We start from the raw sequence: 22755 nt of genomic DNA, 5'->3' as shown, positions 1-22755 counted from the left end.
CACTTTTGAAACTTTTACTCCAAGTCTAGACAAGCCCTAAGATGCCTACAGGCTAGTGGTGCTCACCCTTCCACAGAGGGAAAGTCAAATATTTTTAAATAGCTGGAACAGTTTGTAGTACCATAAAAGATTATTCTCTGCTAAAGCAATATTTTTAAAGCTAAAAGATCATAGAAGTTTCCACTCATCTTACTTAGCGTCTAGAACAAATACAGAGTCAGCCCACCTAGAGGTATGTGGGGGTGGGAGTCTATTTTTTAAATTGCCATTTTCCCTAAAACATGCTTGTGGGACAGAGAGGGAGTGTGCTTTATGCTTGTTCAGATATACAAAGAGTCAGAAATGGAGCTCTGTGAAGAGTGGAAGACTGAGGCCATGTCTGTACTACAAACTTTGATCGATGCAAGTTATGTCAGCATAAAGCCGCCACAGTTATTATATTGCTTGTGTGTGTGCATTCTCACTAAGTGTGCTCGTGTTGCTGTACAGGGCGATGCACCATGGGGAGGTATCCCATTGTGCAACCCACAACCATCCAGCGTACTCTCTTTTGGGAAGTTTTGAAAATGCACCGTGGGGCAGAAAGGAGTCATGCAGGGTGACCAGGAGCATGGGGCAGCTTCCCAGCAACTGTCTTCATCCTATATCATCATCTACATCCCACAATTTTCACACCTTTTTAAAAAAAAATCCCACAAACCCACGCAGCCCTCCTAGCTGTCTGTCATCTCTGACAGACGCACACAGGGGCTGGAACAATTTGTGTAGGGGGGGTGCTGAGAGCCATTGAAACAAACTGTAAACCCTGTATGTAATGAAAACAACTTCAAGCCAGGGGTTGCGGCAGCACCCCCCACACCTCTGGTTCTAGTACCTGTGCAGATGCATGGAGACCGCACAGCTCTGCACTACTGTCATAAGAATTGCAAGGACAGGACGAACGATGCAGAGGTGTAAGAATAGAATCGACTAGTTCTTGGAGGACACTATCTTCAGTCTTGATAAGTCATGACATGCATATTTTTACCTTACTTGCTGTATTATATTTATCCATCCTAGACTATTATGTGTGTTGATTCAGAGATCTCAGGGACATTCTTTATTCAATTTTTCTTAGGTGGCTGCTGAAAAAAAATCAAATTTTGTGTAACAGCCCTGGATATGAAATGTTTTGTGGGAAGCAATGCATTATTCTCTCCTAAACTAAAATGGTAAATTCTCATTCCCTGACGTTATTTGCTAATAAGAAGGTTACCAAAGACTTGTCCTGCAGGTCTCTGTGATTGCAGGAATACTTTTTAAGGGACCAGAGTCTCAAGACCACAAAGGATTGGCATGCCTGGGCTTAGAAGCAAGAACGGCCAGTCCTATACTGAATCAACCACACCAAGTACTTTTATAAATAATGCAAAGAAATCAGAAGGCTATTAATACAAATGGACAATTAACACCTATTTTATATCAAATGAAAGGTTAATGTAGTTCCCTCTTAATTTAGACTACACTTTTTTCCCCTTTATCAACCTTTAAATCCCTCACTCCTACCTTTCTGGTTCCTGAGCCCACATCTCTCCTCATTTACTCTGTCTTTGGTTTTCTGTTCTTCAGAGATTTCAGGCTACAGAACTGACAACCCTAAACATTCAAAATACATGAGATTATCTTAAAATACAACAACTACTTTAGGAGCTTTTTATCTGCCTTCTGGCGTTTGAGGCCTTAGAGGTCCACGTACCAGCTTTTCTTGGCAATCAGTAGGGCTAGTACTCACTTTTTAATAAATGAAAGATTCTCACATAGTTACACAGTTCTAGGAGCTGTGGGTTATCAGGAAAACACCACATGTTGCAGGGCCCATGGTCAAATCGTGAGAGTTTGGAGCAATAAGTTTTATGTGGTCATTTATGCCCTTGTTTCTTTTTCTTCCATTTCCTGACACCTGGACCAATCCATATGCTACAGGCTGCAGTCCAACTGCTCAAGATATTACTTCACCCACTTTGCGTCTCATGCAGAAGTCAGAGAGGATTTATGCTGGCAGTACTGCCTACCAAGCTGCATCACCCCTTTGTCCCAGGGTCTGCATCAGTACCTCAATCTCTCTCCCTCCTGATTCCTGCTTCTTACTTTATTCTACTCAGCCTTCACTTTTAAGGGGGCTAATTATGTGAGCTGTAATTGGTTATGACTTTGTCTCACTTATCTGTTCCTCTGCTCTGCTTAGAAATCCCAAAGCAGTGGCTCTTTTTAACCTTTCAGACTACTATACCCCTTTCAGGAGTGTGATTTGTCTTGCATACCCCCAAGTTTCACCTCACTTAAAAACTACTTGCTTGCATAATCAGACATAAAAATACAAAGTGGTTACAGCACACTGTTGCTGAAAAATCACTTTCTTATTTTTACCATATAGTTATAAAGTAAATTGATTAGAATATAAATATTGTACTTACATATCAGTGTATCATATATAGAGCAGTATAAATGACTCACTGTGAAATTTTACTTTTCATTGATTCACTGGTGCTTATTGTATAGCCTGTTGTAAAACTAAGCAAATATCTAAACGAGTGGCTATACCCTCTGAAAGACCTCGGCCTACCCCTAGGGGTACATGGTTGAGCCCCACTGCCGCAAAAGAGACTGTTACTGTTGAGAAAGTGAACGAACATCCCCACATACTTGGCATAAATATCACTACATAGCAACCGCTCCCAAACGCTATCTAAATATTAGCGAGAGAAGGTCTAACTCTCAATTACGGCGGGACACTCTAATTAAGCACCAGGTTACAGCCGCTTGTGCCCTAATCAGTGGGGTGCAGCACATTGCACGGGAAGGATGCTGTTTTACTCCTGCTTCCCCTGGGAGATTAACAATACCCCCGCCTCAGGCTGCCTGGTCCGCCCTCACCACCCACGCTGTGGCCTCAGCAGCGAGCTCCCCTGGTGCTGTGACCTGGCGCAGGGCGCGAAGCCAGCGCGGTGTGAAGCGAAACTCCCCGGGGAGCCGCGGGGAGGGGCGGTGACCTGTCCTCCACCTGTGAGACTCGTCCTCCTCCCCTCCCCCGGCCTGGCACACACAAGGAAATGCAGCTCCACTGGCTTGGAGCGGCAAACAGGGAGGCCCAGGGGAGCAGCCAGGCAGGAAACTTCAGCTAAAACCACTCGCTTCGAGTGGTACTGCCGCCGCCGCCAGACAGGTGAGGCGCTTTAAATACGCTTTGAAAGAGGGGCAAGGGAGGGGCAGGAACAGTGCATGGGGTTGGGTCTGGATTTTCCGGGCTAAGGAGACTGTGCAGACAGGGTCTAGAGGCGCGGCTTTTAGAGCATGGTCGGGGTCTTATGTGGTGGGGATTTTGGGGGTGGGGGGCAGCCATGGCAGAGGAGCTGGGGCTGGGTTGGACTCTCTCTGAGAGTGGCCGCTGCTGCTGGGGGAAGAGGTAGGTGTGACCCCTTCCAAGCCCTGCACCTGGTGTCTGTGTGTTATTTGTTTACCAGAGGAGCAGGCTGAAGGGGTGGTGTGCAGGGGAAGAAGGGGCATTTTCCACTTCAGAGGGACTCATGGGGTTGAAATTTTGGACTAGGAATCCAGACCAGTAGATGTGAAAGTTAGTATAGTCCTTTTCCAGGTGAGGAGATGAAAGAGCCAAGAAATCTAAGTCAACTGGCCGAGATATCGCGGTCAGAATTGGGCAGAGCTGGGAACCGGCAGCGTTAGGGGAGTAGGGTACTGTAGTTCCACAGCTAAGAATTCAGGCCCAGTATATGCTCCCCTAAAGTACAGCACTGAGGCTGAGTATAGAATGAATATTGTGAGACTATGCACATACACAAGGTAATTAGTTTCACAAAACTAATTTTAAAGTGAGAACTTTAAATTTACCATCCTGTCTCTCGGTGTCTGTGTACGGCCTGCAGCCTGCATAATCTTAATGGAATAACAAAAATTTCTCATAATTAAATGTTGAAATCTCATGCATTGGCTACATTAGAAGAAAGTGTGGTCATTTTTTGCCACTTTATAACTGTTTCTCCTTCAGCAAAGAATTCCACAAAGGGCCCATCTTTCAAACGAGCTGCAATCTCCTTTTGTTCTCACTGAAAGTGCTCTCAGGAAAGACAATGGCCCACTTTCAAACCGGTCACAGCATTCCTTTGAGAAAAATGGAAGTGAAGCCCTTCCCTGCCTTCAGGGAAGATGGTGGTTCCCTGTTTGTCAGCCATACAACCCTAACTCCTCCCTTCACTGCCACCACCAGGGAAAAATGTGGGGGGGGGGGAGGGGAGGCCAGAGGGAAAGTTTTTACAAATCGCTTGCATCTAATGGGGGTCTGTAAACATTTATGCATTAATTACAATTGTCTGGTTGTTACATGATATCCCTACATAGCAGAGTTAAGGTTGTTTGGGTGAAGTAACTGCATGGTTCCATGCCTTAACGCCTTGTGATTCTTTTAACATTAACCTTACATTTGAATTTCCTGAATTTATAACATTGATTTTTGGAGGATAATTACAACACCTCTAATGTATTTTACCCTAAATACCCAAGGATAATGTACTCTAAATCTTATCTCCATGTTAATAGTTGGGGGGGGGGGTCTGGGCACATAACGTAAGCTATAGCTAAAACTATAACCCTCCGTTTAAAGGGCATCACATTAATTTCTGTCCTCTCCTTAAACATACTAAAAGTGCTAAATGTTGCTCTCAGCTATACATGGCTCCTAGTTAAGTCATGGGAAACCACATATTCACACAGTGCAGACCTAAATAGGTATGTGGGCATTTCCTAGTCTTTTTCTATAAGGCATTAAGCAACCATTACGTGATCTTAAGATGCTCTTTATATAAGAATACAGGAGGATGCTATGCATTGTCCTTGTAATCAGTGCCGGCTCCAGCTTTTTTGCTGCCCCAAGAAAAACCAATGAAACTGCTGCCCAAGTGCCATACAGGAGCAAGACAGCGAGTGAAGGACCCGCCGCCGAACTGCCGCTGATCCAGAGTGGGCCGATTGAGCTGCCACCGATTGAGCTGGCAGCTGCAGACATGCCACCCCGACAAGAGACGCACTGCCACTGCTTTCTATTGGCCACTCCAGGCACCCGCTTCCTTCACTGGTGCCTGGAGTCAGCCATGCTTATAATCAGGCTAGGAGAGAAGAAAAATGTGTTTAAATACCTGTACTGTTGAACGCAGCAATGGAAAAGTAAAAGGAGACCTTACTTCCTTCTTGAGAAGCTACATCTTACTCATGGACTAAATACTGCTTCCCTCTCCTCCGCAGTCCACTCCCCCCCCAACAGATTCCCATTGTACTTCTCGATCACCTTTACTGAAATCTTAAGTAGCACAGGGTGATCATGTTGTGCAAATGCTGGTCAATGAGTAATTAGAACTATAAACTGAATTGGTTTTATCTCTCTGGCTCAGTAGATTATTTCAGCAAGAAGAAATACATGTGAGAAACAAGATGTCTCATGCTGAGAGACCTCACCGCGATAAGCAACACCGATATTATGAGAGCCATGGAACTGACCGACCCCATGAGGAGAGAAGGGCTAAAAAGTCATACCCATCCAATAGAAGGTATGTCTCCTTTGTTCCTCACTATGGGGTGCAGTGCTTGTTTGTGTTTTTACATTCATGTTGTGGTTATTACAATACCAGGAGGGACATATTCAGGTTTGAAATTCAGAAATGTCAATATGCCACATTCAGAACTGTGGCGGAGTTATTTTGCTGTTGGAAGTTTTAAAGAGTCTAATTAAACATTCTTTGTTATAAAGAACTACAGTGAGGAAGACTAAGTCACATGGGCTGGGAGGATAGGAGGGAGGTGAGGCTGAGTCAGGGAGGTGGAGAAGGAAGAGGGCAGGAGCTGACTTGTGGGCACAGAGGAGATGTGGCTGGGTCACATGACCAAGGAGGGGTTATGTCCTGATCTTCCCAGAGGTGACAGTTGGTGCAGGCTCGTCTACATGCAGAGTTGCACTGGTTTAACTGAAGACGCCATTTAGCTGAACAGATGCTAAGGCTCAATGAACACTTTTTCCAGCTAGGAACAGGTTTAAGCTAAACCAAAATAACTTGATGTAAACACATGTGGTCACTCTTTAGTAAACCAGTGTTAGTGTGTCAGCAAGGTCTCAGTGTCTGGGGTGGATGTTGTGCAACATGTGAAGCAGCAAATGGGAGGGTTACAAACTTTCTGATTGCAGAAAACTGAATACCCTTCCCTGTCCTCTGCTCACTCCATCCCCTACTCCCTCCATCGCTCACTCTCCCCAGCCATTGCTCACTGACTAATTTTCACTGGGCTGTGGCAGAGGGTTGTGGTGTGGGCTCCTGCTGGGGGTGCAGGGGTAGGCTCCAGGCTAGGGCAGTTAGCTGAAAGATTTTATAAATCACAGTTTAGTTTGTCAGGCAGCTCCCCATGACCCAGGACAAAAGTCAGAAAAATGTTGATTAAAGTTAAAGAACTAGCAAGAAAAATCACTTAATTCTCTACAGAGTGAGGATGCTTTTGTTTACAGATCTAGGTTAACTATTTGTGGATTATGTTGAATTCATGGAGTTGGAGGATAGACAAATGCAAAAGAACCTAGAGATCAGAAAATGAGACTCAAATTCAGTTGAGGAAAAATGCAGGCTAATAGATCTGTAGATAAGTAATCTCAGACAGATGTTCAATTGGAAGGAGAAATTTTAAAGTAATAATGCTGAAGGAAATGTAATAAGAAGACGACACCATATTAGACATGTTCTGTTCTATACAGTTTCTTACTCCATCCTCGTAACTAGAGTGATGGAGAGCCTTTTAGTCCTGCACTGAAATGTGTAGCATCTGTCACATGCAGTCCACCCTCTCAGCCTCCTCTGAGGGAGGACTGTTCTTTAGTTGTAGGGTAGCTTTGTGTTTTGGTTTGATAGGGCTTTTATGTTCAGGCTGCTATGTTTGTATATTAGAGAACGCAGGTCAGAGAAGCATGCTTTGCACTTGGAGTAGAAGATGTGAGGCTTGTGATGATCCTTAGTTCCTGTGGGGCTTTGTTCTACAGTTTCAGACCTGCCCCCAAGAAATTTCTCTCTGCACAGATACGCTTTCCCTCCCCTTATGCCAGAAAGTTCTGTTGTGACTGAGGGGTGGAGTTGTTGATCATACCAGAGCTTCAGGAAATCTTTTAGCTCTCCTAGGTCCAAGCCATTTTGATCCTTGAAAATAAAGAGCTAAGACCTGGAATTTGCTATCCTATGGGAATAGTGGCAGATGGCTGTATTAATAGTTTGTTACTGAAGAGATGTACTGCAATGTTCTGTACTAGGTGGACTAAACTAAGAACTGATGGTTTCGTGCCCCAGCCTATTGCATTGCTGTAGTCCAGCTGAGGAAATGAAAATATGCTTAACTAAAGTCAGGCCATTATCTGCCAGGATGAGATATAGTTTCCTAATCCACCATAAATGTTAGAAAAGTGTTATTCATAGATGAGTTTACAGTATGATAAGGCAACAAAAGTGCAATTTTGGTCTCTAAACAGAAACGCAATAGTTATACACATTGACACTGGTGCTACTGCAGCTGGAATATTGCATTCATTGCTGTAGTACTGTATCACCAGAAAGATATTCTTAAACTGGAAGGGAGTTCAGAGAAAGGGGGAGAAACTAGATTGTACCAGATCTCCTTTTTAGAATTTTACAAGAATGGCTGTGGTGAGTAGATGCAGTGTTACTGTCATGAAGTATTTTATATTCTGGTTTTAATTCCAGGCTTTTGTATTCTTGTAAAAGAATCATTGTGAAATGCAGTAAATTTGCAAATATGCATGATACGTTGCTTATCCACAAATTGGTGGTGATTATTTACAGATTTGTTATGTGCAACTGTTACAAAAAACTTTAGCCTCTAGTTTGTCCATAAGCTGATAGTTGAGTATTTGCTTTTCATGGCAGATGAGTGATCAGAGGGTACATGGTATTTATAAACAAGAGTTCCACCCACCCACTCTTTTCTTTTTGAAAATTACACAAAAGCATTAGCAATAATTGAATGGACTTATGTAAATAAAGTTTTTCAAAATTGCTGTGATAGTCACAAAACATTGTGAATATTTATTAATGCAAGCAGGTGATAGATTCACTTTTCATGAACATTCTTGTAAACAGATCTCATTGTACCAATGTCTGCAAACAGAAGGGATCATACATACCAGTGAAGCAAGTCAGTTAGCAAAAATTCCAGAAACTAAAACTAACACTTCTTTGGTGCACTGTCCAAAAATATTAGACTGTGCTGTCTCCTATAGATAATCTTTTACTCTTACCCCATTTGCAGGGCAACACAAGAGATTCCTGCCTACCAACACTCCAGATCTTCTACTGCTAATTCAGACCTGTACCAAAAAAATAACCTACCAACTCATGGATATGTCAATTCTCCACCAAATTATGATCCCAAGAAAAAGACCTTTTCAGAGAAATGTAATAACCTATGCTCAAGGAGAGGTATGTGGCTTTTTATTTGGGCTTACCATCCATGTGTCGCTTCACAGATTTATATCCTTGTTTCAATCACACATCCTGATTGATAAACACAACAAACTCAAGTTAAGGGACAAAAGAGGAAGTGGGACTGACTACCAACGTCCAGGGAGACTAATTCGTGAATGGCATAGCTATGATTCAGTTATTGTTCTTATTAAATGTCTACGGGCCAGATTTACAAAGGAATCCCTGAAGATGCAAATTGGTGCTTTTGTGAATCTGACTAGGAGCCTGAGTTAGGCACCAAACTCCCACTGACTTTCCATGGGACTTAGGCCTCTAGGCTGCTTAGATGCTTTTGTAAATTCCTCAAGGCATCTGTTTGCATTTTTTAGCCCTTAAGTCTTTATATGCCACCTTAAAACATGGAATTTTGCATTAAGGAATCACTGTGAATCATTGGGCCCAAGATAGAAAGCCAGAGCAAGTATGAGTGACTGTACAGCCTGGTGATTAGAGCACTCCCCTGGGAGACCCAGGGTCCAGGCCCCCTGCTCCAATGTCTTAAGTGTTTATCCACAGTGGAACAGCTTCAACAGGAGAGCTTGAGGGATCCCCACTCTGGAGTATCTTATAGCACAGTGGTCAGGGCACTCACCTTCTCCCCTCAGGTGGGGTGGGGGGATTTGAACCAGGGGGGTCTCCCATATTCCACTTGGGTACTCTAACTATAGGCCAAAAGTTCTGAGGGAGGGCCACTTTCTTCTCTTCTCCCCCTTGAGCTTCTTGAAAAAATGGTATTAGGTGCCTAACACCAAGACAGGTTTTGCAGCTAAGAATCCCAAGCAGAGCTAGGCCCCTCCCTGCAACCAGGATTTAGATGCGTGTCTTCTAAGGGGCTGGCCTTAGCGCGCACACACCTTACCTTGGCTATTTTAGGCAAAGAGCCTCCCAGCGTGCTGGCTTTTGTAAGGCCCATTCAGAGGCACTTGCATCTTCCCATTTGTTGTATTGGGAGCTGAACTCAGGTTTTGTGAATCCAGTGATTTGCTAGGTACCTAAGTTTCCTGACGAACCTAGCCATATATGGATTTAATGATGAAAAATATACACCGCTTGGACTGTCTGGAATAAGCCTCATCTCTCCTGTTGTTGTCAGACAATCAGACCTAGTATCTTTCTGTTTTACAATAGTCAGTTTCTCTCTGGGGGTGTTGCTGCTCTCTTTGGACATTTTCTGTGGAATATCTAAAAACTGAAGTATCCTTACCACATGAATTATCTCCACCATCACATGTTGAGACCCAGGAAATTAGCACCACACTATTGAACCCTCTTTTCTCTGATTCTGAAATAAGCATGGCTTAGACCAGAACAGGGAGCCAAATAACATCATCTCCATGGCTGTTTCCGGAGCAACACCTGATGTGTGAATTGAGAGCTCCTGCTATCCTATTGTTTTACTTTCTACTCTCATCTTATTCCTTTTTGTCTTCTGTTTTGTTTAGCCGCCACGATAAGGCTAATCCTTGCACACTTGGCTTGCCAAACTGGTCACAGCAAAAAGATTCCCAAATGACCAGATCTCTTAAGATCTTTGCCATGCTCAGACAAGACAGATGTTTTTTTCCTCAGAGCTAGGGTTGCCAGCTCTCTAGGATGGCCCTGGAGTCTCCAGGAATTAAAGATTAATCCTTAAAGATAATTTCATGTGAGAGCCTCCAGGAGTTCTTCCAACCAAAGTTGGCAACCATACTCAGAGGCAGGGGATTAAAATGGGGGTCTAGAAGAGGCCAATTGGTTTGTGCTATAGCCTTCCAAAAACTGAACTGCAAGCACCAGAAAAAGGAACTGCATTTTTCCATCTCTTGCAGTCTCTCCTTCTTGTGGGTTCACCTTTATCTATTAGCCTCTTTCCAGCTATCAAATGAAAAATATTGTGCAAAACAAATAGATCTAATTCCAAAACAATGTCTTAAAATTCAGAAATTATAAAAATTATTGCAGAGAAATACTGGTCCTTGTGATGCGAAAATGGTCCATACAGATATTGCATTATTTATCAAGACAAAACCATGCCTCTTCTACTTTATTAAAATATAAAACCTATCAGAGCAATGCATCTGTACCAAGATCTGTTTCATATTGCTTTTATTATTCTGTCAAGTACAATAGTCAAAATGTGAATTAATACAATTATATGAACAAACTCGAGTAGCTAACTATACACAGTTAACCATATTCATATTGAGTAAGGCAAGATCTATTACCTGTGTACCCCGTTCTTCCAATCAAGTTTACCTGCCTTTGTTTTAGATATCATTGGTATTCAAATTAGCACCACCAGGGTGAGGATGGTACTGCTCTAGGAACTAGTGACTAATTACACCCAGTGTAATTTTGGGGGGAAAGCATTGAACGCTTGACAGATCAATGGATTTGGTGCAGCAAAAAACTATACAATAGAACTAGTCACTGACAAACTATTTTAGAATATAGGAGTTTGGTGACAATATACATTAGCCGAGCATTTATTAATTGTTTAAAGTGAAATATAATCAACCTAAAAATGTAAAAAAAAAAAAAAAAAAAACTTTCAAAAAAGACAAAACCTTTATATATTAATTTATTCAGACTTGAGATACTATCAACTTTATTTAAAAGAAATATCCGAATTATCTGCTGTAGTTACAAGTAACGCGTAATAGCACTATAACTGGAAGAGTCTGTACTCTTCACTACTTTTGTTATAAATCTTTTGCACTTAATAGCAGTGTGTGTGTGTGCGCGCGCATATAATTTTACTGTCCTCCTCTAGATAGTCAATTTCCCCCATTTGCAAGGTCTTTCAGAGGAGAGAAAACCACTGAAAAAATAGGGAAGTGAGATTATCCCACAACAATTGGTAGGGGATTTTGGGGGGCTGGTGTTAACACCAAAAATTATTCACCTTGAGATGTATTTTAACTGACTAGATTTCAAGGGTAATGGTGTCTTTAAAAATCCCACATTTGAGATGGTGATACGAAAGAAAAATTTACAATGATGGTGACACTTAAATGAAGACTTTCTGTAAATTAAGGAACTACTTTTTGCAATAGTTACTTACAACTTACTTAACACACAGCATTTGTAATATGCTAACAAAACGTAGGTTGGAAATATTTTTAATATTTGTGGAGACTCCTAAAACATGACATTTAGTTGCTTTACAATTAATGATTAATTTTTTGCATGTCCTTTTCTTGTGACAACGAAAATAAAAACTTGTAATTTATGCTTTTGCTCACGTGCAGTTTTACTCTTATTGAATGACAGGACAGAGGATGTGGGGAGTTAGGAGAATGAAGGTGATAGATGTGGAAAGTGCTGGATTGAGCCTCACACTACTTTCTTCACCTAGGTTTGGGCAAAAACTGAGTCAAGTCACAGTAAGGCTCTAATCATAAATAGGGTAGAGATGTTTGGGGTATCCTTACCCCCAACCCCCCAAAACAAAATGAACGAGCACCCCATACACTTTTTAATTTTGTTTCAATATATTTTTATTGGTGTGAAAGAGAAAGCAATAGTGACATGCAACATTTATTTACAGTACTTTTGTTTATACAGTAAAAGTCCAGGAAGTCCTTTCATCTTTTGTCTATGTTATTCTGGCCCATTCCAACACTTGAAGAAGTTATTCAGTAAAAATTTCATTAGTAGTAATCTATTTTAATTCTGGTACTACCTAGTCTCTAACTTTCTAAATTCCAAATGAATAGAAAGGTTAAAGAAAAATTTGAGAGACAGTTTGCAGGGAACAAGTGTAACAGAAATCCTATTTTTCAGCAGCAGGAACACAGCTCAAAGCAAATGCAATGAACAGTGTTGTATTTCTCAAATGTATTGTATAATAGGCTGCTAGTGAACATACATGTAACCGAAATGCTCTGATTATTCAGACCCCTGTCTTCTCAGAGAGTGGTATCATCTCTCAGCAACAAGGAAATTTTAATTTCAGTTTTACCCTTTTTACTAAAGGCAAATAAAATTAAATATCATTTCAGCAGGAAATAAAATTAAAGTGCACTAACATGATCTTCTCCAGGATATGTTCACGCGTTAATAAACTAGCACTAATTACAGCGTAAGCATCCATAAGCCTTTGTTCTCAGAAATGCGACTGGAAGTTCTAACCACCACTACCGATTCTGGAAAGTAGTTCTGAATAGTGGAATGAATATTTTGGGAATATTAATATAGAAATCAACCCCAGTCATTAGAGATCAGTCCAGTGGACATAGGATCAACATCTTTCATGTCCATTGTGAAATTTACGTCATATGTTTTGCCACGCTGTCATGAACCACATTTCACAGAGGCTCCCAGCTCAAATTATTGATCTTCCAAGGGTGTATTGAGTATTACCTCCATTTTCAGAGATGGGGAAACTGAGGCTAAGAGCTGAAGTGATTTACCCAAGGCCAGAGCAGGAGACAGTAGCAAAGCAGGTATGCTCTACTAGGTAGATCCATTTGATGCTAATCCACGATATCACATTTATACAGCTTCTAAAAGGAAGAAAGAATGACCCTGCACATTATGCTTGATGGACCAAACTAGAATAGATCAGTTAAGTTCACAACTTATTATTCCCATTTAGGAGTATCTTGTTTTTTATGACCATGTCGGGCTGAGATTCCCCACACTTGAGCCAAACTCCTCTAACAATTAAAATAAAAATAATTTCCTTTAACAAGTGTAATCATGCTCAAAGGTAATTACCCCAACAGACTAGTACTGTTCCCAGTCACCTTACATATGTATTTATTAAATTTAGCTATAACAGTTTTCCTGAGACAAGGATAAACTAATTATATAAAAAAAAAAATATCGTGGAACAGGTTCCACTGATCCTGCTGTGGTGTTGGTTCTACAGCCTAGGTTTGCCTGATTTAACAATGTGCCAGTGTACAAGTTCCCCTAGCCTGCCCCAGCTTCTGCAAGTGATGCTCATTCAAAAAGCAGTAACTATCAGAGTACCTTCTAGTTACTAAGGACAGTTTAATAAAGGAGGAGTAATAGTAAAAAGAGCTGGGGAAAGGTGGTTTCCTCCTACCAACTCAGTACATTTGTTCCAGCACCAGGGAGGCATTTACTTGCCCCCTTCTAGAAAGCTCTGGGTGCAATGGGTGAAAATCTCAGTATTTGATACTCACAGCAGGAAGTACTGTTGAAAATGCCAAGTGCCAGTTAAAATAAATGTAGGCCCCTCTGTGATATTATATTGGGACCCCTTGGTACAGGGCCCAAGATTTGGTGTGTCACCTTCTTCTCATCTGCTTCAACCTCATTGCTTCAGGGATGAATTTTGCAGTCATAGAAGCAGCAAATAGCAGTTCCTACTTTTGTAGGAAGTATGAAAAGAGTAAGTAGAAGGCAAGACCTGAAATAAGCTCAGGCAAGAATCATGCAAAAGGTTAAGATGTCCTGATCCCCCAAGTGGCCTGAAGTTATTTGCCATATTGCTCTCAACCCATATGACGCAGCTACAGCTTAACACTATGTGGTACTGGAGCATGAAGTTAATATCGTGCTAGCTGCCCTCCATCACTTAGGGATCAGGTTTGTCAATATTGCCTGGACAGTCCTGCAAGTCCCAAATATGCCACAGATGGAATAAGGCAGGAGTTTCAAACGGTAGGACTTGGAGTAAGTTCTTGGCAGTATGGAAAAGCTGCTCCTATGGGAGAAAATGGTCTCCGGGGTAGGGTGGATGTGGGGAATAGAACAACTCCTGCATATGAACTTGAGAATTACCAGGATATCAGGAGGAGTCACTTGAGGCTTTTAAGCAGGGTTGTTATCTTCACTAACAAGGGACATTTTACAAATATTTAAAAGGATAGTGTTATTGCTTCTCTTCTGACTAGAGCTGCTAAATCAAATTTTGTAATATTTTCCAAATTGACTAATTTTTCTCCATCATTTGACCAGTTTAGGGCCTTAAAATATTTTGATAAATTGAATAACTTTAATTCGATTCTCATTAAAATATTTTTAAAGGATCCCACAAGACTTAGGCACCTGGATTCTATTTGAATTCAATGAGACTTAGGTACCTAACTCCCTTAGGCTCCCTTGAAATTCCCAGGCTCAGTGATTAATTTTTGTCATTACATTGCCTGTCTTAACTCCTGGAACCTGAGTGATTTTTAAGTATTACCCCATTCGGGATGTTTTAGCAGTATCCAGAGAAAGAAGAGCACCCCTGGAAAGGGAACATACAAACTGCAGGGTGGGTGGTTTTTTACATAGTATGTTTTCTGTTGGTCTGATCCTGCACCGTTAGAGACAGTGGGACTTTTGCTGTTGACTTCACTAGCAGCAGGATCACACTCACGGATATGTACACGTAAGGTGTTCAACAGAAAAAACACACATGTGAACATGGAACTTTATTGCAACATGGAGGCATCCAGCTTTATTAGGTTGTTTTTAGAATGTTACCTTTCTGTGTCTGCTGCTTTCGTTCTCCTTCATTACCTTCCCTCTCTCTGTTTTTATAATGACCTTCCCTCTTCTGTCTGCCTTTTCCTTCTGTTCCTCTTCATACTCCTCACCTGTTTTTCCTTTCAGTGACGTGTCTTTTTCTTCCCCCCCTTGGTGTTTTTTAAAAATCTTTTTTCTTTCTTTCTGTCAGATTTTCTTAATTTTCCATCTCCCTCTTTCCTTTCTCAATCCACAGAAGTGACTATAAAGCCTCAAGTTCAGCTGTAACTTTACTCTGTGGAATGCAAAATGTTTATTGGCAAGAGTAGTTCTACATACGGAATCCTTTGCAAAACTGTTTGACTCCTGCTTCTTCAAGTCACTTTATATTGTCAGAATACTAGTCTTTAAAACCAAAAGCCAACCTATTATTTAAAAATCTGTTTTAAATGAGGGAGACTCACTGGCTCAGGGAATTTAAAATGGGCTGTGCAGGCTTTAACCCTTGAGCTGACCAATTCATATCTGACCTGCTTCTATAACAGCCCCTAATGGAGCCTGCCACAGGAACAGCTCATGTGCACAGGGCTGCAGATTCATGCAGTAGCTCATTGGCACAAGTTTTCACATTCAGTTCAGCCACCACATGTATAGCTTGGCACTTATGGGGCCACCAGTGAATTCTGCCCAACCCAAATACAGTAGTAGACACTGTTCAGGTGAGGGTCAGAGTAGGCAGACAAGTAGGGAAAGAGGAGCAAAACACAAAGTTAAAAAAATTCACAGAAAAGAAGGAAAAGAATGAAGAGGAGGTCGGAGGATGGGGGTGCGCGAGTGACGACTGTTCCGGACATGATGTAAGGGATGAGCGTAGGTGGAGTAGTAACTAGAGTTCAGATTCAGGTATGGGGAAGCTGTAGACTTACCTGGTCTGGGTGTGGTCAAAACTTCATGAGGATTTATGGAAAAGTCCTACCAACTTTCATAAGGAAAAACTATCAGGGTTCAACAGAAATTTAATATGCATCTGCAGAAACTACACTAAAAACTGTATAATAGTGATACATCTTCTACGGGAATTTTGAATCATGCATAAATAGTACCATTAAAATAATATAGAACAGTTACATTATTAAATTCTACAAGACTTTTCAATAAGGGTACTATTCAAAGATTCACAGTCTGATCCTTGCAACACAAGGGAGAGTCTATTGACTTCAGTGGGCTTTGGCTTAGATCCTGTATATTTGTTAGGTTTCGTGATGACTGTTATTACCTTATTTTTTTTACAAAATTCAATACCAGTAGTTGAGATAGTCCAAGATTATTCTGAAGTTTAAAAGAAAAAGAGGGTAGTTTTCCTTGAAGGCTCTCAGAACAGTCTTCATATTCTACACCACAGACTGCAACAGTACATCTTTGTTTAACCTACCACGATCAGAAACTGTTCTCACTGTTGACAGAATCACCATAGGAATGAACTACTGAAACTATTTTATGACACAATTAGTCCTGATATGAACTGAACTTAGCTCGAGCTAAAGCCATAGATAACTGATCCCCCATATTCAAGTTTGGGGGCAACCATCTACTCCAGGGTGTGTTTTATTTTAAAATGATTAAACCCAACATGTTCTGGTCATGTACGTTTCCTTCAGAACAGTCTTCATTTTATGCAGGTGTACAAAATTTTACCCTCAAGTTATGAGAAATACTATTGCCTGCCTTCCTTCAGCATTACTAAATACTATCACTTTGTAATTTTTATTTATTTCAACTAAATTATTGCGGCAAAGGAGCAGTTTTGTGCATGAGTGATGCTGGTGCTACACTAAACTATGTTTGGTTTCTGGTGTTCAATTGCAGAGTTATAAGCAGACCCCCCCCACACACCCCCAAACCAAACTTGCTCTACTCCCTCACTTAATGGCCAGTATTACTCTTTTTCTCTACGTCAGACAAGCTTCAATTCCTCCAATCTGCTGGGCACACTGAAAAGTCCATTTTTTTATTTCTGCATGGGTGGGAGAGATGAGACCTGAGTTTTTGCATGGCTCACTATTTGGTGGTGGGGGTGAGAGTCTGGGGAAGGACTCGGGCATGATGTTGATATTGGTAATCGTTGTGTGCTGTCTTTAAAAGTGATGCTAAAAACCCTGGAGAAAAAAGTATCCATTAATTATGAAATCAGCTAGTAAGAACAAGCACTTTACTTTTCAGGGCAGCAGCTCCAGCTTAGCCCACCAAGCTTTGTCTAAACTAGGGCTGAAAAGTTAGAACACTGTAGTAGAAGGTGCTAGCTAATACACCCTGGAAATAGACTAGGCAGCATAGACTTTCACACACACTAAGGTGGAATGTCAAAGCCTCATAGGCTTTAACGCTACCATCTTAGCACGAGTTAAACTCTGCTTTGTGTACACTAGATTATTAGAAGGAGTTAGCTAGCACATCCTACCTGAGGCCTTGCTGCATGAGGAGGAAATACTCAAGCTGCACCACACGCTTAGACTTTAAGGCCAAAAGGGATGATCATGATCCTCTAGTCTGACCTCCTGCACATCACAGGATACAGAGCCTCACCCATCCACTCACTCCTGTAATAGACCATAACCTCTGGATGAGATACTGAAGTCCTCAAATCTTGATTTAAAAAGACATCAACTTACAGAGAATCCACCACTTGCTCTAATTCAGACCAGCAAATGACTTGTGCCCCATGCTGCAGAGGAAGGCGAATCCCACCATTCCCCCCCCCCCACACACACACAGGGATTCTGCCAATCTGACTTGGGGGACAGTTCCTTCCTGACCCTATATATGGTGATCAGTTAGAGCCTGAACACAGGGGTAAGTCCCACTAAATTTGCATGTTTAGTGCTCGTTTCTCAGCAACAGTATCAGGGCTTGGATATATACCATTGCTTGTACTGGTGCAGACAATTGGGCACTAGATTTAAACTAACGTACACCATAAGAAAATTTTACAAAAAATCCCCTATCATTGTTCAGAATAGTGTAGCTCTACAAGTATGAGCGATAGTACGAGCCCTGGTGCATCAGCAGCTGGTATTCTTACCATAGGTTAATTGACTCCTGCTCAGTATAATGGATACTGTGTGTTAAAACTGACAGTAGGCTGAGCGCACTAGTGCTCCCAACATACAGGCACCAGTGTGGCTGCTGTAGGAAAATTTTTTACAAAATGTACGTCATATAAGCAAACTTCTACCTGGGTGAAACTGGAGGATAGTGGCAGGAGCAGTAGCTTAGGAGTTTTTCTAGGAGGCAGCAGTAAATGAGATCAGAGAAGGAACAAGAGCTGCTGAGACAACTGTGCAGGGCTTGAATACAATACTCTGATCAATGTATTGTGTATATTTTAAAGGCAGTCAGACTTTGAGAAGGGGTATTAATCCAAAGTTCTAATCTCTTAAGCTGTTCATTACTTTGACAAAACCTAGCCCCGCTGCCCTGTAATTCACAGCTGCCTGTTTTGCTCTGGAGCTGAATTTTTTTTCTTTGATTTAGGAGAGCTGTGGCTGTTTGCCCGTTTTACAATCAGTCTGAATATGTTGCAAGTAACTGGGAAGTAGAGGGTCACTGGAAGACACTGTGTTGTTTACGCAAGTACAGTGAACTTGGTTCAGTGAAGCCGAGCCCAAATTCCTCAATAAGTCAGCATTGTGGCAGTTTAGTGTTAAAAACATTTGACACACAAACCCGTCTAACCTGAATTTCTTGCCTTTGTGGAAATATAATTCACAATATGCCATAAAGCAACTCCTGTTACTGTCAGAGATGGTTACACATGTAGTGACCTCAATCTATTTCCTCTCCTGCTTGCTAAGGGCCAGATTCTGCTACTGTTAATCATGCTGTAGCACCTTACTCCAGAAGGAGTCTCACTGAAATCAGCATGTCAGAATCAGGCCGACTGCAATTACATAGTAAGCTATGGGCACTGCAAAATTGCAGATTGGGTTCAGTAGTTGTCATGCTATTATACAGTTCCAGGTTTTTCAGACCTCTCCACTGAAGAGCACAGTTGGTTTCACACCAGGAAATCCCACTTCCCAAAGTGCAACAAAGGTTTCTAGAGCAACACAACCTAGCAAGAGGAAGGAAGTTCCATAGTCTAATTTTTGTTGTGCTGCTTTATTCCTTTCTTTGCAAGCTCAGACAGATCTGACAGCAACAGAGAGCAGCTGGCTAGATAACTGCAGGGAAATGTAAGACAGATGAATTTGGCAGCATAAAGTGAAAGACTGTAGGCTTCTTGCGATTTGTGTCCCACTTTGTAATGGCCAGTAAATGCATGACCATTTTGGCAAGCTTCTTACATTTAGCCTGTATTCACTTATTGCTGCAAAGAATGGGGAGCAGAGGTAAGAAGAGCCTTAGGGACTCAGTAATTACTTTCAGAAGTAAGGAGGTGCAGCATGTTCGCTACCCTACAGGTTTGGGCTCCTGAAGCTTCAAATTTAACTGCAGTGAAAAGTTTACTAAACTTAGTCTGCCCTCTAGTGGTTAATGAAGTGATCATTACTACTACATGCATATTGAAGGACTAGCTCTGCATAGCACAGAAGCAGACACTCTATGCTGAAGTATTTAATATTTTTCAAATTCTGCATTAGAATTATTTACTTAGACTCATGAAAAATTCTTCACTTCACATTTACCACCCTGGAGGTTTTAAAATATGCAGTGAGATCTAAAATACCATCTGCATCAAACAGTAAATACAACAGTGGTGTTACATGCATCACTGGCTAGAACCAACAGTTTACAAGACCTTCAGTAACTTTGTTGAATTCCTTGTTTAAGGTGATGTCATCATATAAAATTAACACTTAGATTTCCTAGTCCAACATCATCTGAAGATAAATTCTGTACTTTCTCTTCCTCTAAGACTATTTAGATTTTAGGAGGCTCAGTGCTTGAAGTGAGCAGGATCCAAACTACAGCACTTTTCCAGAAAAAATAAACATTTAGTCTTTTTTAATGGAGTAAGACAAAACAGTACAAAGACTGAATTAGTAAGTAGTAAAAATGTAGATTTAATAAAAACAGGCCATTTTATTTGGTCTGGTCTGTTTTATATGTGTTTGGAGAGGTGGGGTAGTACAGTACCTGAATTTCCTGGAGGCACTGGTTCAGTGCCTGACATACAAGGTAGATAAAATGAGTTCTATGCAATCTTGTGTATACGGGTGTTAACTTGTGATATGAAAACTGTCTTCCCTGGATGGACGTTAAAAATCCTATGACACTTTTATACAGCAAGGTTTTGCCTCGGTGTTCTTGGGCAAACTTTTCCCTCCTCCAATTTGTTCCCATTTTCCAAACACAGGATGGAGGTATTTGTTTGCTGTGTGGATATATTTTATAAACCACTTTAAGATGAAGAACTACAAATTATATTTATGACTTATCTTACATTGGGGAGCAACCAGCTGGTTAAAATGCCCTTTTGAAATGCCAGCATTCAGTTGGATTGCAGACACAATGTGCAGTTATGCTCCAGGAAGTGATATCCGATGGACAGCCATCAATCCCTACAACCTTGCTATAGAAAAGTTACATGTAGTTCTGATTTTTAAAACACTGACCTGCCTGATCATTAGAATACGGATATATGGCCTACTAGTAATAGAGGTCTGTGAATCCTTTCTATAAAAGAGTTCCTTTGCCTGTCAGCTTGGTGATGGATTGGAACATAAATGTTAAATGGCATCTCTTCATAAAATTGCCATTGCAATGGTGGATGGTTTGAAATTGAAGAACTTCAGCTTTACTTTTGTTACTTTGTGATAGACAGATGAGTCAGTTATCCAAATGCTGTTCCTTTGCTTAAAGTCTATGCCATACAATTTTATTTTTATTTTATTTTATTTTTTTTTTTTACAAGAGGAGGAAGATGGTCAGCCTAGAAGAACTTTTTCATACAGTTTTAGCTTTAGAAAGTGGGGTTAGGTAAGACAAGCTGGGAATCATAGGATTTACTTCCCTTTAAAAAGTCAGTCGAGGCACACAGGTTGAACAAGTGTCTCCTTAAATATGATTTTAAAAACCTTGTTTGATTTAGATTAGATCCAGCAAATAAGAGCCAATTTTTTTTTTTTTTTAAACAGGAGCCTGAAGTAAGTTTGCCAAATGTATATTTAGGGATCTAATAAATGGCCTGGTTGTTTTTTTTTGTTTTGTTTTGTTTTGTTTTTTAAAAGAAAGTCACTCGGAGTTTGGAGATTTTTAAAAAAAATCTTGTCCACAGTTTTGTTCAGATGGACAGCTCCCATTCCGTGTGGTTGTGTGTCAAGCAGCTGGAATACCAAATACAATCTGTTGGTGCTGTTACCTTTTCTTCATCACAGCACAAGCAACACTGTAAAAATCTTTATGGTTTTTTCTTGCATGATCCACTTATCAAGTGCACTGTCATACTGAAAAAGCCATCTTGCTCAAGCTCTGAAGTACACTAATTAAAGTGAATGCTTCGTATACAAAGGAGGGCTTTTTCTGTAGCCTCCCCTGAGGAGAAAAGCCCAATATGATCTCTCTGTAGTTTAAAATGCATTAGTTCTCCCTCCAGCCCCCGCCATTTGTACAAATACATTTTAAGCCAATATTTAATTCACTCACCCTTTTCTTCCTGCAGGTATTCTGAAGTTTGTTGAAATTACCGTCAACATTCTAGTGCTGATCTGTGTTGGAGCCTCCCATGCGGCTATTTCTGGCTATGGTTCTATGGGAGGTTTGGGAACGGGCTCTTTCAACATTGGTTCGTTTTACAGCCCATTTGAAGGAACTGAGTTCCAGGAGGTGCGAGACTTGGACATGCAGTACAGCCAGATGAGAGCTCCTTGTGTGTATGGGGGAGTAGCCTTCAGCCTGACATTAGTAGCACTTACACTCCTGTTCCTCATCGTTGGGGCAAAACCCATTGATCAACTCTCTGTGAAGATGCTCGTGGCAGAATGTGCCTTTGATGCACTGGCTTGTATGGGGTATATTGCAGCTGTTGGCCTTTACTTACACTTTATCATCCAGGTGAACGCCACAGACACATGCAAGAAGAGGGAAAGACTGTATGCGCGCCGTGGATACACCTGGATGAACTGCGAGGTTCAGGGGGGTGATGCAGCTGTCAGTCTGTTTGGCATTGTTGCTGCTTGTTTGTACTTCCCAAGTTTTGTGATCTGTGCACTCACCATTCGAAATGTACAGGCCTTTCGGAGCCGGATGACCAGGACTCAATACAGCCTTGAGAACTGCTACAGTGAGAGAGAATACCAAAAGGACTACAGAGGCCATGAAAGCACTCACAGTGCACAGGCTGTAGCAACACTGGTGTAGAATCTGTCATGGAACTCAGTGCAGTGGCAGAGAGCATCAGCTCCAGTGATGGGCAGGCACTGGATCTGATATTTTTAGGGTTTTCTTTAAATACAGAGCATCTGTATCATACGGAGCATAGTGTACACATGTACAGCATTAATTGTCAATTTTATGATGGACTAAAGTCCTGAATGTAATAAAATTTACTTTGTCACAGTAAATTTTAATTTTAGATGGTTACACCAATTACTTAAGTCTATTTTCAAACGTAAATATATATTTGGTTTCAACAGTTCAGCTCTGCTCAGAGCAGGTCCAACTGACTCTAGTAAACACCAGCATGTTAACATTGGGGGAGCTGAACTAGTTAACAATGGTGGGAATTTTTTTTTTTTTTTTAAGTTTCCTTTGGATAGATATAACTCCAGCTAGGAGTGTGGGAATTTCA

General features: G+C 41.1%; 1 protein-coding gene across 2 annotated transcripts; it reads left to right on the top strand.

The window, feature by feature from the left end:
* The first annotated feature begins 3042 nt into the window (after positions 1–3042).
* LOC116832012 (MARVEL domain-containing protein 3-like) lies at positions 3043–22537 on the top strand. Of its 2 annotated transcripts, none has more exons than XM_032792406.2 (4): positions 3043–3202; positions 5442–5594; positions 8344–8513; positions 21628–22537. In XM_032792406.2, the coding sequence occupies exons 2-4, from the start codon at positions 5479–5481 to the stop codon at positions 22323–22325; spliced, it is 984 nt and encodes a 327-aa protein (XP_032648297.1). In that variant the 5' UTR covers positions 3043–3202; positions 5442–5478; the 3' UTR covers positions 22326–22537. The 2 variants fall into 2 exon arrangements, with proteins under 2 accessions (XP_032648297.1, XP_032648296.1); XM_032792405.2 differs by having other exon boundaries at positions 5439–5594.
* The last annotated feature ends 218 nt before the right edge of the window (positions 22538–22755 follow it).

Source organism: Chelonoidis abingdonii, chromosome 2 (assembly GCF_003597395.2).
Source record: "Chelonoidis abingdonii isolate Lonesome George chromosome 2, CheloAbing_2.0, whole genome shotgun sequence".
Taxonomy (NCBI): Eukaryota; Metazoa; Chordata; order Testudines; family Testudinidae; genus Chelonoidis; species Chelonoidis abingdonii.
The sequence above is the reverse complement of the archived record's forward strand: the minus strand, read 5'-3'. Positions and strand labels throughout refer to the sequence as shown.